Source organism: Andrena cerasifolii, chromosome 2, assembly GCF_050908995.1.
Source record: "Andrena cerasifolii isolate SP2316 chromosome 2, iyAndCera1_principal, whole genome shotgun sequence".
NCBI classification, from domain to species: domain Eukaryota; kingdom Metazoa; phylum Arthropoda; class Insecta; order Hymenoptera; family Andrenidae; genus Andrena; species Andrena cerasifolii.
The window spans coordinates 24,020,767-24,038,781 of NC_135119.1; the positions used below are offsets into that span (position 1 = coordinate 24,020,767).

Below are 18,015 nucleotides of genomic sequence, written 5' to 3' on the forward strand. Positions count from 1 at the left end.
TGTTAGCAGTATTACAGTTTATAGTTTAATGTTCATAGATTTCTACAAAAAAAAAAATCTAAAAAATATGTACAATTTTTTTAAAAAAACGTCCTAAATCAGTTGGGCCTTATTGCCCGCACTGACCTTAATTAACGAAACGCTTTCAAAGAAAATGATGACCGTGGGCTGGTTTCATTTTCCATAAAACCATATTTTAAACTGAACAGAAGAGAGAACTCAATTTAGTAAAACATAGAATTTTCCACGAAAAAAGTGTTGAGTTCCCCTTCCAACCCGCGACGCCTCACATCTTCCACCCTTCAACAAGTCCCAAAATAGAAGAAATACCCGAGAAAACTGCCTCAGAGGCCCGAACAAAGCTGCTGGAGGTCATCCAGTGAACCTCCTAGAAAGCGCGTAGTCAGCAGTCGCCCCCGCTAGTCACCCCAGCCGTTTCGTCGCGACTTTTCACCAGGTGGCAAGGTGAACGGTGCGAGCGCGTCGCTGGGTGCCTTGATCTTCCGTTTGGCGCGCCCGCGCGCGGATAGAAAGGCGTTCTCCAGCGCGCGGAGCGTTAGAGCGAGACGGGATCCTCTGAGGAAGAATTAACGGGAGGAGGGACACTGCGAGCGCCTCCATTACGTAAGGTGGTCGAGTGGGTCTCTGCGTGCACGGTGTCACCTTGCTGTTCGCGATGCTTCGACCCACGCACAGTACCGCTACGCAAACGCTACGCAGATACAACTGCCGGGCGTGTAGTGCTTCGCGGCTACATACCAACAGGGACACCCATAGAAGAAAGGTCTTTGGCAGCTTTCTGGTTGCCTGGCGCTTGCAGTGCAAACTTAGCATTGAAGCTTCTACCGTGGAAGGCTCCTCAAGCGAAGATTTCAAGACTCTAGGCAACAGTGGCGCACTCAGAATTTAATCTTGGGGGTGCCGAGTTCAACGGACAAAAATATTTTCAATAAAATTCATTAGGTGATTAGAGAAATTTATTTAGAGGATAAAATCCAGGTTTCTTTTCTTTCTAGAACGTTCTTGAATTACTTCTACTATTCTTTTTTATTTTGGGGTACTAGGGCCCCGTTGCCCCCCCTCTAGGTGCGTCACTGCTACGCAATAGTTATAGTCAGCTTTGGTTTGTAAGCATTCGGCGTTGGGAACGACCTGCGGTGCGATGGCACACAGGTGGCGCCTATGTAGTTTGGGTACTTGTACCACTCGGAAGAGAGTAATATCGCAGAGTCGGCGTTGGCGGAGTTGGTAACGCGGCTGACCAATAAACCGGACGACCCGCGGATCTTGGGTTCGAATCCCGTCAACTTGGGTTCTGTTTTTCTCCTACAGAATTAAGTTTTAATGATCCTTTGGATATCCCTGTATTAAACCACACTCACAAAAGCTAAGTAATAATAGGATTTTAATATATGATATTTATAATAAGTACACATATCCAGTGATACAGCAGAGATCTTCAGATACATGGTACAGGTGCCTCGTTAACTGGAAACAAGTTTGAAAGCAAGCTGAGTGCATCGCCACAGGTTCTTGCCGCCGGAAATCTGACTTGCAATCGATAAAGTACCGCGAACAGAGAGGCTTGGAACAATGCAGATCCGGTCACGATCGAGCGGGGATCCCGTGAGTTCTCCAATGGATCGTACAGGTGTCTCTATAGAGGAGGACCCCGGGCCCGGGAGATCCGCTCTCATTGTTCAAGATGCCTGTGCGAACGTAGAGAAACGATAATGCCGGCGAAGGCTCCGCGGGTAGCCGAAAGGAAAGGAAAAACTTGGGAAGGATCCGAGGGAGTGGTCGAGCGGAAAGTAGGTCGACTGAAGCTGAGGCGTTTCGTTCGGTCGAGCGGGCACCGGAGGCCAGGACCCTGTGGAAGGCCAATGGCTTCCCTCGAGTGCCGTCGTAAACCCTTCTGCGCCTCCGCGAGGAAGCGGACTCGCGTGGGATTGGAATTTGAAATCGTGCTGCCTTGGGAGTGACGGATATAGTCTGGAAAGCGGGAGTCTGGTGTTGCACGGTGTTGAGGGAAAAAGACTGCTGGAAATTTGGTTCCTATGTACCTAATGGACGGTGGAGTTGAGGAAGAAGTGGTCTTAGATACTTAACATTTGCTTCGTGATTAAGTTGACAAAGTTAAGTTAATTCTGAATGGAGTTGGACCACTATATTTCTATAAATGGAGTACCCAATTAACAATGAAATCGACGAACAATTGGTCTTAGAGTTTGAAAATATCATTGTGGGTTAAATCAATGAGTGATTATCAAAATACTCTCGTCTCATGTGCCGCCTTATCTCTATAATATTCTTCGAAATAATCTTTCTTACCATGGGCCTAATTCTCGTTCTACTCGACACCAAAGTCTCCTTTCCATACCGGCACACTTGACATCTAAATTTGAATCATCCTTTGCTTATATTTCGGCTCATTACTATAATTCCCTCCCAGCTGATATTCGAGGTTTAAATTCGTTTCCTGATTTTAAATGTAAAGCTCGGCGATATATATGGTTACATTAGGTGTCACAATAACTTTCTAGTTTCTTAATGTTAGTTAGTTTTTAGTCATTTTGTTAGTTATTTAGTTATGGTTAGGCTTCTAACAGTATTGTACTGCAGCCTCGCCATTTACTTCGCTTGTCTTTATGTATTATTTTCTTCTCTGGATGTGTCAAGTAATAAAGACGAATAATAATAATAATAATAACAATAATAATAATAATAATAATAATAATAATAATAATAATAATAATAATAACAATAATAATAATAATAATAATAATAATAATAATAATAATAATTATGCCCAGGAAGTTAGCATCTGCTTCTGAGAAGAACTGGTAAAATTGATAAACCATTTTGTAACAGGAATTAGAGGAACACCGAGGACTAGCAAAGTCTTCAATGCGCATGCACAAAGAGAAGATCAAACAGTTATACAGTGGTGTGCAAAAATGTATTTTTTCAAATGATTTTATCAATTGCTGGTCTTCCAAAAACTCTGCTTTTGAGAGAAAAATTAAGAAAAAAAATACATCTGGCGGGAAACTTTTGCACGCCACTGTAGATGTTCCTGTGAAACCATCATCCTCACAATTGTTTATCTCCGCCGCATAGTGGTACGGATAAAAAAAAATCAAATTTTCCTAAAAGACCTCTGTAAACCGTTTTGAAAATGAATGTTCGCGTGTTATTTCTGAGGCCTGTACCACCGTGCGCGTTTTCCCTTCAAGCATGCGCATTGGAGACCTCAGCTCTGCTCCCTATACCTACCACCCCCTACTCTGACTGCAGTCTAAACCTCCACCACATACTACACCGCTGAATAATCCCCCTGAAGCCATAATTAAACAAATACCGACTAAACAAACCCAACTCTCATCTAAAATCCATCTATCAAACCCGTTCAACGGCCCATCCCCGGAAGCTACGTCCCGACGTCATCGTAATCGTCGTCCTCGACTCCTCGGCCCGTTACTTTTGAACGTTCAGCCCCGCCACGGGGTGGTTCTAGCTCACCTTGGACAGTATCTTCGATCGGGAGGCCACTCAAAATGGAACCGTCTACGCGTGGCCACTCTTCCTCCAATCCCTAGCGCCTCCTGATTACAATTTCTTTGTCCTTCCACCTGCTGCGGGCCAGTGGCGAAAGAGACACGCGCGGAATTGGAATACGCAGAGGAGGACGGGAGATCGAGCGCGCGATATGTATATAAAATCGAGTCGCGTTGCACTTGGCCGTGAGTGCGCGCAATGTCACGATTTTCATTTTTGCCGGCCAGGCCTACTCCACACTCTCCTTCTCACGCTCGACGGCCGCTGTGCTCCGTCGCCACTGGTCGCTTCGGGACCGCTTCCATCGTTTTGCAACGATTTATCGGAGATTTTAATGCTCCCTAATTGGTTGCAAGTTTATGGAATCGTGGGCTTTTGGGAGAATTTTCAATTTAGAATGTTTTATATAGAAGAATTAAAGGTCTAGTTTATCTAGGCTGTTACTATTGGAGGATCCGTCTTCACAGAATGAAGTTGCGTACTGTGGAAAAATGAAACGAAAACTAAGAGTACCAAAATTGCTTTGGAGGCTCCATTTTTTAGCCACTAATGTCTCGGAAACACTCTGGCAGTAACTATTTGGGAGCATACTCATTCTGTCCACGCAGTTGTATTTACCTACCGTATAGGACTAAGGTGAACGTCCCAATTTCTGCTAATTTAAGGGGAGGTTCCGGTCTAAAAGTCGATTTTTTTTTATTTAATTTTTCATAATGCTCAATCTTTTAGGAATACGTGTTTAAAAGGATTTCTTGAAATTCGTAAAATTCCCGAAGTTATAGGCATTTGAGTAGCGGCAAATGCATGGGTAACACCCGCCCTCTCGGCGCTCAGGTAAAACTTTAAACGCGTTTTTCTCGAAACGGTGTTCTCAAAACGGTGGGACCTGTATCTCCAAAAGTTATTCACCGATTCGACTGAAACTTTTTTTATTTTGAAGAATATACTTGTGGCTAGGACGGAAACCAGAAAAAAATACAAAAATTGAAAATTTATAGTTTTCAAAAGCGTTGAAAGGACGAAAAATATAGGGAAAAAGTGATTTCAAACTTCAAGTGTCGTTATTTTCTAAAAAAATGTAATTTCTGTATTTGTTCTGCCCCCCCCCCTAGCCAGAAGTATATTCTTCAAAATAAAATAAGTTTCACTCAAATCGGATAATAACTTTTGGAGATACAGGTCCCACCGATTTGGATAATTTTTTTTTACGCCTTGACTTTAACGACTCCCCAGTGCCGTCTGCAATGATTAATTACAAAACAAAAAATATATTTCAAGAATCCAAGACATCCTTAATACAATGCAAAAAGTCCCAGTAAATTATATATAGTAGTTTTCCTTTAATTAATTCCTAAAGATCACCTATTTTTGGGGGCTCTGAACCTCCCCTTAAGAGGTAACTCCTCATAAAGAAGGTGTAAAAAATTAGTTTGTGATCAAAATTTGCAGAGTAACTGATTAATTCTTTAATAATAAATCAACCAATTCAAAAACTATTCAAGAAAGATATTTCAAGATGTTCAACTATTAGTATTTTGTAATTAAATATATAATGCTCTAAATGTTCGTGTTTCTGCTCATAAAAAATAGCGACCTATGTATGTATTGCCCCAAGCTCGTGCAACACTCGCGTCAATGCTTAAATACTTTAAAATTACTTTGTTGCAACTATAGCACAATCGTAACGCATATAATAATAATAAAAATTCAAAATAAGCAGAAATTGGGACATTCACCTTATAGGGTGTGATGCCTATCAACGTGAAAGAGGTGGTAATGCCTCATATCTCTCCTAGGGAAGTAGAATTCGAATTGCACCAGGGTTTCAGAACAATTAATAGAGCAAATCGATTGCAGGGCTTATAAGAAGGTCAGATTGCAAAACAGCCCCACGACTGAACCTCCACTTTGGGCCATTTTCCCCTTTGGTCCCTCTGGCTATCTTGTGCGCAACCTGTGCAATAAGTTAATTATCAGGCAGATTGTGCAATAATAATGCCCAAACACCTCAAGAACCATTCCACTCCCATTACTCTCCCCACCACGCAATCCTTCAACATCTATATACCCCCAGACGCTCCGCGACAACTCAAGACCCATCCCGTTCACCAGGATCGCTCTCCCCATATCATCGCCCAGCTACGACCCAGCATTCTGGTCCCCTCGATCTCCGTTGCACGATAAGGGTCCCCGTGCTAGGTTGAATCGCTCCGAAGCTCGCAGCAGAGGGACTTGAATGCCCGTCGAGGCGTCTCGCCACAGAGCTCGCTGCTCCCGGCGAACTCGAAGTACCGGTTCTTACTCTTCCCTGGCCCCTTGCCCCTGTCTTCCTCGTCCTCCTCTCCACCCTTTCTCTGGCCGGAGAAAAGGGCGAGGGCGGAGAGGGACGGAGGGACTCGCGCGAAGGCTTGGGGACAAAGGGAGGGAGGCTCGTTGCGATAAAGGCGGACGGTGGGGAGGAGGAGAGGAGATGGAGATCGGTACGCTGGTCACGATGCGCGGGCTGGTATTTATAGCGCGGCCCACGGAGACCTGTTCAGGGCTTTTCGGTCGGTGGGATCTCACGTACGGGGCCCGATTCACCAAGCTCGAAGGTTGCCCAACCGCCATTTTGGTCCCTCCGCGCGGGCCCCGGCTTCTTGCCTTCGGCCCGGGCCCTGTGACGCAACCGCTTGCGTAAAGCCGCGGCGTTAGAAGCGCGCGCGCGCGCGCGGTCACGAATGCCGAAACTGCTCATAGAAACCCGCGCTCCGCTTCGGGGACGAGGATTTCGTGGACGCTTGGTTCGTGGGAATGTACAGTTGCCGCGACGCGAGGGAGGAATTCACTATTAGGGTAGTGGGAAAGGGATGCGGGGGAGTCAGACGTGGGTGGAGGTTATTGCGTAATGGAAAGTGGAACTTTCTCGGTGCTTTATGTGTGGAAATTATTTGTAAGTCAATTCGTCGATTCTGTGCACTCGATTTAGGATCAAATTTAGGGTAGTACCTTTTTCTGAGGGTCGTATATTTCTTCTGCGATTTGGAAATAGGCAGGTACTCTTTTTGGGACACTGTACCGGCAGTAATTTTCTTTCTGCAACTTACTGATTTCGGTAAATTACTGTACAGCTGTATACAAGATTTTTTTCATTGGTCGTTTTCTTCCTTTTCTTTTCCAACGAAGGAGATTAATTTTCTAGAACGGAATGTCACAATTCTCTTCAGACGTTCGCCATTTTTTCATTCCTACAAAATTTTCCAAATCCAACCCGTCGCGCCATAGTCGTCCGCATATACAGTTTCTAAACCCTTCACTTTTTTTTTGTCACTTCAGAAGAACCGTTTCGTTAGAAAACTGTCAACCATATTTTTTGCAGCGCTAAGTTACTGGTTCCGTAATGCTTAAATCTAAATCTCTATAAAAATATCTTCTGTAATGCTTAAATCTAAATCTCTATAAAAATATCTTCTGTAATGCTGAAATCTAAATCTCTATAAAAATATCTTCTGTAATGCTTAAATCTAAATCTTTATAAAAATATCTTCTGTAATGCTTAAATCTAAATCTCTATAAAAATATCTTCTGTAATGCTTAAATCTAAATCTCTATAAAAATATCTTCTGTAATGCTGAAATCTAAATCTCCATAAAAATATCTTCTGTAATGCTGAAATCTAAATCTCTATAAAAATATCTTCTGTAATGCTTAAATCTAAATCTCAATAAAAATATCTTCTGTAATGCTTAAATCTAAATCTCTATAAAAATATCTTCTGTAATGCTGAAATCTAAATCTCTATAAAAATATCTTCTGTAATGCTTAAATCTAAATCTATATCTCCCAAATATAAATCTGCTCTAAATAAATTTCAAAAAATATATTCGCACAACTGTAACATCCAATAAAAAGTCCTAAAAATTTCCAAAAAATCCCTCGAGTGGTTTTCTTTTAATAAATTTCCAAAGATTCCTTCACTTTTCGTGGCATTGCCCTTTTACCCCCCACCTTAAACCCGTGAAACGGTTAAACGGACAGCCAGAACTGACCCAAACCTAGTCCCCTGTTATCCCCCAAGTAAAATGGAAGGAAACACGCAACCGTCTGAAAGCGACTAGAAATGGCTTTCCTCGTGTCCGTCGCGCACGTGCTCGCAAAAAGCCAGAGCCTGTCCTCGCGACTGGTTTCCTGGTTTCCGCTCGAACGGCTTCGCCGCGCTCGCGGACACGGCGTCCTCGTGCCCCATTCGCGAAACGCGCGCGCACGCGCTGGTGTCAAAGTCAAGAGAACGCGTTTGCTCGGGCCCCCTCCGCGCAGCCAGAAAATTGCCAGCGACCGCGACAACGGGGGACGATCAAACGATTCGAGACCTCTCGAGGCACGTAATTGCCCGACTGTGGAGACTGTCCTTCAAGGGCGATCGCTCGCATTCGCGCTCCTTTCGCCATAAAACGCGGCCCGCTGAATTACGGCAACTCGAAAATTGCCCACCATCGAGCTTGACTTATATACAGTCCCTTTTCTCGGCGAATAAGAGCGGATAAAGTGCAGTTGCAAAGTAGAAAATGATTGGGCAGAGATGATTTTTAAGACGTCAGGTATGTGGGGATTAATTTTTAAAAATTCGTGGGTGCGCATTTTTAAGCGTATTTGCAAGTGTTACGGTAGATAGTACATATCTTGAGAGCGTTAAAAATAATGGTGCGACTCGCGTTGACGCAGAAAGTAACAGCGATATATTCTCCCTGTCGCTTCTATCACACTCAAGGTCCCCGAGGAATCCCAGTTTATCACGATGCTCAAGGCATTCAAGACTCGTTGTCAGTACTTTCGATTCTCTGAAATCCACTGGAACCGTTCGATCTGTCGAGAGTTTCCACGGTTCTCAGCGAGATCGGACACTCTTCGGATCGATTGAAGAGGACTGATAGAGAAAACACTGCGAGTGCCAAAAATCAAATATATAGGGCAGATGTCTAATTTACTGTCAGTGTACCTGTTACTGCCACTTTATTTATTTCACTTAAAAAAAACGTATGAAGAATAGACGTATAAAGAATGTACTATAATAATAAGAAGAACAGTCCCAAATTTATGATAAATTCCTTTTTACATTTTTGTTTATACGTTGCGTGTTTATTAAGTAAAATAAATGAAGTGGCAGTAATTGGGACATTTACCCTAGTTTTATCATTGGCACAATAATTGATTTATAGACCATTTTCCGATACAATTTTTTTTTTTAATTTCAGCAGTTACAGTGTCAGCTTCAATTTCAATGATTTTAATATTAAAATATTTTAGAAAGAGAAACTTGTCGGGTGTTCATTCCCCGTGACATTTTCATCCCCAAAGGTACCCTTAAACAGAAGTCTCTGTACGGGAGACCGGGGCAAAGTGAGACGAAAAATGTTTAAAGTGGAATAAAATTTCTCCCTTTCTATAAAAACGTGTGGAAATAGATTTGTAATATAGTTTAAACATTATTATTGATAAATGACGAATAAGAATACTTAAAATAAACTTAGAGTATATTAAAATTCAACTTGAAAAGAAAAAGCCAAAACGACCATATATGAGTGAGCTGAAATAAAAGACGAGTTTTAATGAAGGATATAATTATAAAATTAACTTTATTAGAATTTTTAAACTATTTAAACTATTTTTTTAAAAATATATTTCATTAATAAAAGTTTAACGTTAATAATTTGTTCTTTATAACTTTGTACTTTGTGTAAACACATTTTCTTCTGAAGATGAAATAAATTTTTTATCAAAAACATTTTATGTTCTTCTATCGCATTTTCTTTTTCAAATGGGCATCAATAATTTTTGGAAGACAGGTTTCACATAAAAATGATGCTTTATGATATTGTGCACATCACTTGCGCATCTTTTCCATGCAGCTCAGTTTACCCCGAATATGTACTCAGTGGAAAATTAATTATTTAATAATGTTAGGATTAATATTTTCTCAAACGCGTGTACATGTATATTTAAACACGCAGAAAAAATTTGGAGTTAAAATAACACATTTAAGACTCATTTATCCGAAAAGCTAAATTGAAAAGAACACCAATCGGAAGTCTCTAAAACTTAATTTTTAATTTTTTAAATGAACTTTCATTTATCGGTATCTGAATGTGCATAATTATCATTGTGATATTACACACATTTATTACGTCACCAAAATTTGTAAATATATTCTATTGTTAAAGAATAAATTAAGAAACCTCATTTTACCCCGAGGTTCACTTTACCCCGGTCTCCCCTACTTAAATAAATATCTAAACTCCTATCTGAATCGAAAAAAAGTAGGAACTGTCAACTTCCTTTAATTAGAGCTGGTGGAACGCGTTATGCAAATTATGCGCCGCGTAAGGGCGCCAACTTAAGGGGACGCTAAAAAACTATATCGCATGCTTAATAACAAACGCGTCCAACTCCCACATAAAAGGTCTAGCAGGGTAAGCATGGGCAAACGGCCCTCATGCCGATTCTTGGAGTTGTTATTTTTTAAAGTTGTTATTTTTTATCTCGACTATCTTCAGGTTTTTATATATAATAACTCGATAATACAGCATTATTCTTAATTTTTTTGGAGGTGGTCACTCAAAGGGTTGTTTCCATAAACCACCCCCAAAAAATTATTTTTTTTCTACCCTTAATAATTGATTTATAAATTTTAGAAAAATATATGAAGTGCAGTTAGTATGTAACTATTTTTCGTTTTTTTTTCATTTAAATATCTTAAATAGTAACCGAGAAAAAAAATAATAACGTTAAGGGCGTTTACCCGCGTATTATCCTTAAACAGGGGGGTAGCGATCTAAAACTTTACATAATGGTGTTTCAGGCAAGGAGCGTTGTTTAAAAAGACCCTTGCTAGACCCTTTACATGTAATTCTTTTTTCTTTTTTGAACTCCGTGAAGGCAAAACATATTAAATAGAAAAAGGTGGGCCCAGCCATCCTCGCAATGCCCCTGCCTCCAATATCCAATTTGCTTGAACAGGGATCGTAAATTACACCGTCCGCTTTGCTTTCAATTTTGTCGAGTCCACCGCGTTGCCCGCACACGCGAACCGAATTGGATCCAGCGCGCCCTTCACCACCCACGGATGCAGCGGTTTTTCTCGCCACTTTTAATGGCCGCCTGTACTTTGCTCGGGAGACGACGCCGCTGGAGGACGAATTACGAGGTGGCGCGCGAAGGACGCGCGGAAAGAGAGTAGCATACGGTACCTACGAACCCCCTCAAGGTTGCTCGTAAACTCGGGGCCCCACCGTGTGTGCCCATATTATAACCGTTCTCTCATTACGTATTCCAGACGCGTCGGGCATTCGGATTTTCGTCGTCTAGCGAGCGTAATTTCGCGAGTCTCGATCCGGTGTCCGCTCCGAAGGAGGCACGTGCTGTCCTTCGCTGGAATCGGCCGCGGATACTTTCGACATCTCGATGGGCTTCCTCTGTGGAAACAGTTACACGTGGTAGCCAGGCCCGGCTCGTCCCTACAGGCAACATTGGGTGACTCATGTCGTAAAATTTCCAACAGGCCCAAAATGGCCTTTTCATTAGTGGCATTTTTTAAAACAAATTTTTTAGTGAATATTACAGTTGCGCTATAAGTGTCTTAAGCTTAAGCTACGAATAAAAGTCCAGGAGGAGGTCATCGGAAAGCTCAAATGAATTTATTATAAATAAACGGCGCAATTTGGGAGGTTCGCGTGGGGCCCAAAAAAGGCTTCGAGCCCGGGCCTGATGGTAGCTTTCATACAAGTTACAGTAGGGCAGTAGAATTTAAAAGCAGTGTAGGGTGGGACTGAAGTCTTGTCGCAAAATAGGTAGACTTGACAGTATGAGGAACTTGGGTTTAAAAATTAATCTGCTTTGGAATTTTCGATTTCAACTGTACTTAGGTATCGAAAGCATGCGCGAGGTGATTTTAGTCAAGGATTAAGTTTCTGGTATTGAGTGTTTTGTGATGACGTCATTTTCCTTGAAGCAGTTTATTTTTTAATCTTGTCTGTTACGTAGGCTAAGTCTTAGGTTAAGTCTTAGGGTGGGTTTGCTTGCGAATGGAAAAAAATAGGAATAGAAAGATTATTGGAACCCCTAGGGGATATATAATCTTCTCTATTATTCTAATTCGTTAGTCTTCTCTTGGGTCAAAAATGACCCAAGTACCAACTGAATGCCTCTACAAATTGCAAAACTGATATTGAAACGATCCTCCACCTGGCTTCTGTTCGCAGATCGCGAGAAACCGGAGGATGATCGCGCGACCACCCCAGAATCCTTGCGCAGCACCAGCCCCCCGTCCTCGCCGCCCCCGCAGTGGCAGTCGACGAGCAGCACACCGACCAGCACGCCCCCGCGACGATTCATCTCGAGCATCCTCGGCGGCGATGTCCCGTACGGGAGCAGGGGCCACGTGCTGACCAGAGCGGAGCGCAAGGAGTACAGTAGCCCTCCTATCGTACCCTCCTCCAACGATGCTTCTCAGTTTCTCACGAAATCGGAGAAGCTGGTGCTGCCGAGACCCAGCACCCCTCCGAAGACGCCGCGCGTCGAGCCACCCACCAGGGTATCCGTTATACAGAGGGTTCCACCGCAGAGCCAATCGTCGTCCAGGAGGGAGGACAAAGTGGAGGTACCGCAGACTCAGGAACCGGAACAGGTAAAGCAACTTTTTTTCCTTGCTGATTGGGACATTCCATGCGAACTCGGACAGATCTCGGAGTAAGTTTTCGTAGATTGCTGAAATTTCAATATGTTGTAGTCTTTAGTGATATTTAAATGTATCTCGAAGGATTTTTCGAAATTTTGAAAAATGTCGATTTTTACAGATGTTTGAAGTTAAGTGCTAACTTTTTTTCAATACATTATAGCTATGGAAGTAGTGAATGGATGGAGATGAGCTTTACGGTGCTTATAGAGAAGACATTGATGTTTTAAGAAAAAATTATTTCAGTTTAAAAAAAAAAAATTTAACCATTTTTGTGCAATTATTTTAATCAAATGCAGGTTTTTAACATCGGGCGCGATTTTAAAAATCTGAATAAGGAGAATATAATTGTATCCTTTCCCTTGATGGACAAATTTAAAAAAATATGGGCATTTTAAAATTGGCCCCGTAAAAATTGCTGAAGGTTGACGCTGCGGTACCCAGCACCGGCTCGACTGGTCGAAAATGGTAAGTATTTGAAAAAATACTGAAGGAAGAAAACTCTTACTGTTTTTTGTATCCAATATAATAAGGTATCTCAATTTTTGGTGTTCGCAATATTTTCCTTGAAACGAGGGTGACTTTTAGTTTTTTAAATGGAATGCTATATATTTGATTATCCAGTATGAAAGCGACTGTCAAGACAAATTCAACCATATGGTACACTATGACCTTGAAGGCCACACAAGGTTAGGAATTAATTAAATATATTGAACTATCTATCTAGTAGATTGAGTTTCTTTCTTTCATTCCTAACCTTGTGTGGCCTTGAAGGTCATAGTATACCATATCGTTGAATTTGTCTTGACAGTCGCTTTCATATTAGGTAATCAAATATATAGCATTCCATTTAAAAAACTAAAAGTCACCCTCGTTTCAAGGAAAATATTGCGCCCGATGTTAAAAACCTGCATTTGTTTAAAATAATTGCACAAAAATGGTTAAAATTTTTTTTTAAACTGAAATAATTTTTTCTTAAAACTACAATGTCTCCTCTATAAGCACCGTAAAGCTCATCTCCATCCGTTTATTACTTCCATAGCTATAATGTATTGAAAAAAAGTTAGCACTTATCTTCAAACGTTTGTAAAAATCGACATTTTTCAAAACTTCGAAAAATCCTTTGAGGTACGTTTAAATATCACTAAAGACTACAACATATTGAAATTTCAGCAATCTACGAAAACTTACTCGGAATCTGTCCGAGTTCGCATGGAATGTCCCGATTGTAAAATGATTACTGCCGAACTTCTGATTAAGTTTAATTATCTTGAAGCTATGTAGCTGTAATCTTCAGAAGAATAAGCTGTTACCACATCTCCCCTACTAAATAGAGCAACTTTTATCCCCACCATGTATGTTTCTTATAAAGAATCCTCCTATTTCCACCACAACTCCCTTCACCCTGCTAACTACCTCCACCATTCCACATTCCCAGATCCAACAATACCACCCAACCCGTCACACTATCCTTCGCTAAAAGCGCCTACGCACAACTAATCTACAACCAACCCCTCCACATTCCTCTGAATCCATACCCAGCCACCTTCGCCTGCCGATCTAAAAAGAACTAAATCCGTTCATGAATATGTATCGGCCGATACAGATATTTATCCATCGGCCAATCCCAGACTATGACCAGGTGGCTGACATTGCCCGTTATCTATGCAGGAGCAGCCCATCGATTACGCGGTGCCGAAGAGAAAGGAGGAGGACGAGGAGCGAGGCCGCGAGGGTGCGAAAGTCTCGCGCACTATCGGAAACTCGATCGCCAGGCCTTTGCTGGCTATGAGGCTGTCCGGCCCCCAGGTGGTGCACGCTGCCGCTGGCCACGGGAGGTCCTCCAGTTCCGGTGGGAACGGCGCTTCCGGCTCGAGCAACGGCTCCGCGAACTCCGGGGGCTCGTCGTCCTCGAGTTCCGGAGGAAGCGGTGGTTATTGCGGCGGCGGAGCGGTCACTGGTGGCAGTGGGGGTGGTGGGGCTGTGGGTGGAGGCGCTGGAGGCGGCGGGATGAATCCAGGTGGCAACGGCGGCCGCGGTAACTACGGGCCCAGCTCACCACCCACTGGCTCCCTCCCGCCGTTTTACGAGTCCCTCAAAGGAGGCAACAATCTCGCCAACTTCGCCAACCAGTACAACAGCACTCAAGGTACGCTTGTGGGGATAATGGTAGATGTGTATTACGATGGGTTTGGATGAGGTAATTTATGTTTGGATATAGAGAGTAGTGGTGAAAAGGAAGATAACATTCTAGGTATCTAGGTCAGAGATGAACAAAGAACCGCTCGGAGCCGGAGACCTCTTTACGATTCTGGGCGCCGGGTTAGAGCTGAGCGTGGAGCTGAGCAACGTAATAGCTCCACGCTCTGCTCTGATCCGGCGCACAGAACCGCAAATAGGCTCTTTGCGCGCCTCTGCTGTAGGTGTACTAAGCAGTAGCAAAGGTTGTAGAAGTTTGGAAGGTGGGAGTGATATTTGATAGTCCTTCAGTAACAGTGGCTTATGATTACCTGGAAAATCTTGAACATGAGTATTGATATTCCCAAGAATCGTCTCTGTAGAGGAACCTTCGCATGAACCTTCTCACTACTGCTCCAAACAACTGTAAACTGTTCCTTTAAAAGTCCATTCTAGGACTATATTCAGGCCCATCATCACTCCTCAGTGTTCCTCAGAAAACTAGCTGCAAAGAAGATATGAGAATATTCTTCCAAACCCCACAGCTTACACCTGAAAGCCTCTGATAGTACCCTCCATTCAACATGAGCCACTTTCAGGAAACGGCTACCTGACACCATCGCCCACAGTAGGGATGGAGTGTGACACAGGTCAGCAGGACGTAAATTCCCAGCACTCGCAGTACAATGCCCAAGAAGGGAAGCAGTACTCTCTCCTGCAGAACGTCTGCGCATCCTACGGCCTGACTCTGAAGGAAGAGGAGGATCTATCACCGTACAAGATCCAGGCGAACGACTTGCTGTCGGGGCAGTACGGCGCCTACGACATGACTGACACAGGGATGATGGTGGACATGGTGACAGGCGCTGTTGTGGATCCACTTCAGTTCACCGCCACGCTCACCTTCAGCTCACCCTCCGACCACACGGCCCTCCTGGAGAGCCTCAGCGACGCTGCTGACCTCTTCCTGCCGAGGCTACCAACGGAGGACGGTGGCAACGACCTCCTGGAAGATTCGCTGCACTCGCCAGCCTCTGCTGGCAGCGGGATCGGCCAGGACGCAGGCCAGATGACCACTCCTGTCGAGCCCAGCGTCGATCCTTTCCCGGAGCACAGCATGGCCTTGACTAGAGGCTTCGACACGTCCAGGTGAGTGTTCTCCAGACGATGAGACCTGCGGAATGGGGGAGTTTGATGGTCACACGAGATATGCTCAGTGAATGCTGATGGGTGTACATGTGTGGAAGCTTAAATCCTTTTAATTCTGCTAGTAATGAGACTCTCCGCTCTATTCATGGATTTGTAGCTTACCAAGTTCATGTCGCCATGATCAAACTGCAACGTAATTGTTACTACTGCTACCACAGTTTGACCTCGACTATTGTGATCACTGTCCTACCATAAAGATAATGTATCGTACGACTTTGTAAGCTACTGGTTACTTTGAAATTGAATTGCATAGCGAACCATGGATATACGACGACAAAGCACCTGGAACATATAAACCGTCTCTGTTCAGGCACTACACTGCAGCTCCCCAGCACTTCAACACCTCCAAACTGGGATTGTCTTACACGACAGGGGAATCGAGCTACCAGTCAGTTCCCAAGGAACGTCCAGAACTGGCGCTTCACATCAACCAGAATCACCAGCATCAGCCGGAGCCACAATTGCAGCAGCTGCAAATACAGGTGCAGTTGCAGCAGCAGCAACAGCAACAGCAACAACAGCAGCAGCAAACTACCTCGCCACACCAGCAGCAACACCAGGGACTGCTGAGTCCTGGATTGAGCTTCACTGGCAGTGGTTAGTTTTCTAACCTATCTTTTTTTTTTTAAGCGAGGTGTATTACAGTCTACCGCATTCAGTGTGCTTGATTTCAAGGTTTGGAACTGGACTCCGCTAGCAGCGTGGGTGGAAGTCTGCCTAGCCCCGGAGGAGGAAGCTGTTCCTTGGACGCTGCGTCCACTAGCACTTCGCCATCTTGTGCGCTGATGGAGCATGCGCCAAGCCCCAACGCGACAGTGTCGGCCTCTGTGAACGCTGTACAATCAACGGGACAGGTCGGGGAACCACCACTGACGCAACGGGTCAGTGTACTTCGGCAAAGGGTAAACACTCGAAATTGATCCAGGCAAAAGCATTCTTGTCGCTTCCAAGGTCGCACGACCGCCAATACACATCTACGTGGCATTGTTCTTCGATCAGTTCGATGGTGATCAGTCCGAAATTGTGTCTTCCATTCCCCTGAGCTTTCTGTAGAAGCTCAGCGAGGAACTAACTAAGAAGCTACCTGAATATATAAAGCATTGGGAAAATAGAGGTCTACCTACATTCTGTCATTTCAAATCAACTCCCAATTTTCAATTTCCATAGATCTCCAAAGAAGAGAAGAATTCTTTAGCTATCAGAGTGCAAGATTCAGCTATCAGGCATTTTCCCTTCCCACTTTTGAGGATTCTAATGTACTCTATTCATCAGTCGACAACACTGCCATATAGATGTTTGCAGTTTATTAAAACTACTGGTCCACGTGACTCCGCGTGCCACTCTGGCATTAGTAGCTAAGCGAGTCAAAGTTGGCTCCAGTTTTTGCAATGCCAATCAAATTGAGTGCTTCATCCAATATCATCGCTACGTTCGTACGTAACCGACGTTTGCCTTTGTAGTTGGGACTGCCAGGCGACTGCCAATTGGAGTTCGTCAACGGTGGGCACGGAATTAAAAATCCGTTAGCGATCGAGGGTCAGAGACAGGCAGCGGCCACTCGCGAGGAAGAGAGGGCTGTCCGACCTCCGCCTGGCAAGGTAAACGTCATTCTCGAACGCCTTTCCTCCTCGTATATCTCGCGCTTTATTATCCCCGACCACGATCTGCGCGCGCCTACGGGTTTAGATTTAGATACTTGCAGACCTAGATCAGACGCCCCGATTAGAAAAGTATTCCAGTCTGCTACTGATCTACAGGGTGACTCTAATGAAGTGATGCAACTAATCACAGAGTCTCAGCTTCCTTTGAACCTTATTGAAGGTTGTTCTATCCCGTTGTCGCCTACAGCTTGACTCTCCTCCCGTTTGCGATAGTACTCTCTAGCTGAGCTGTCAAAGGTACGCCAAGCAACAGTGAGGTTTGGGGGAGTGGAAGCTCAAGAAGTTCGTGGATGGTGTTTGGTTGATATTCCATAGCGATACTTCGGTACTGGATCACCTGCCAAACCTCGATGCTAGTTATTGTTACTCCCTCAGAATTGGGGCTGAAGAAATGCTTTGTGTTTAGGTTAGGCGTGCGCATTGGAGATCTCACTGTTGCTTGGTGTACTTGTACGATAGTTCTTGCGACTGTGCTCGAAAGTTGAAGGCGATGAGTCACCGTGAAATATATCCAGGGTTGGCGGAGCAAGTTTTCCACGACTGTGTAAATTTCAATAGCCTAAAAAACAGTAGTACGCAAAGAAAAATTCCCGAATGTGGAATTCCACACACAGCAAAATCTAATTCCACACAACTCACGCCAGCCCCGAATATATCGCCCCCGTGTGTTTTACGCTGTTTTATTACTAAATACTAGTGGTG

The 18,015-nt window shown here is 43.7% G+C and overlaps 1 protein-coding gene across 5 annotated transcripts in view; it reads left to right on the forward strand.

Annotated features, from left to right (window-relative positions):
• Positions 1 to 18,015, forward strand: part of LOC143378742 (uncharacterized) — a 77,883-nt gene that overhangs the window by 54,830 nt on the left and 5,038 nt on the right. For 3 of the 5 annotated variants that reach the window (XM_076830682.1, XM_076830683.1, XM_076830679.1), the window contains exons 2-7: positions 11,793 to 12,217; positions 13,937 to 14,414; positions 15,043 to 15,592; positions 15,963 to 16,249; positions 16,328 to 16,554; positions 17,113 to 17,250. In XM_076830682.1, the coding sequence (XP_076686797.1) occupies positions 11,793 to 12,217; positions 13,937 to 14,414; positions 15,043 to 15,592; positions 15,963 to 16,249; positions 16,328 to 16,554; positions 17,113 to 17,250 (2,105 nt within the window). The remainder of the gene's footprint in view (positions 1 to 11,792; positions 12,218 to 13,936; positions 14,415 to 15,042; positions 15,593 to 15,962; positions 16,250 to 16,327; positions 16,555 to 17,112; positions 17,251 to 18,015) is intronic. The other 2 variants (XM_076830681.1, XM_076830680.1) reach the window with 2 other exon arrangements.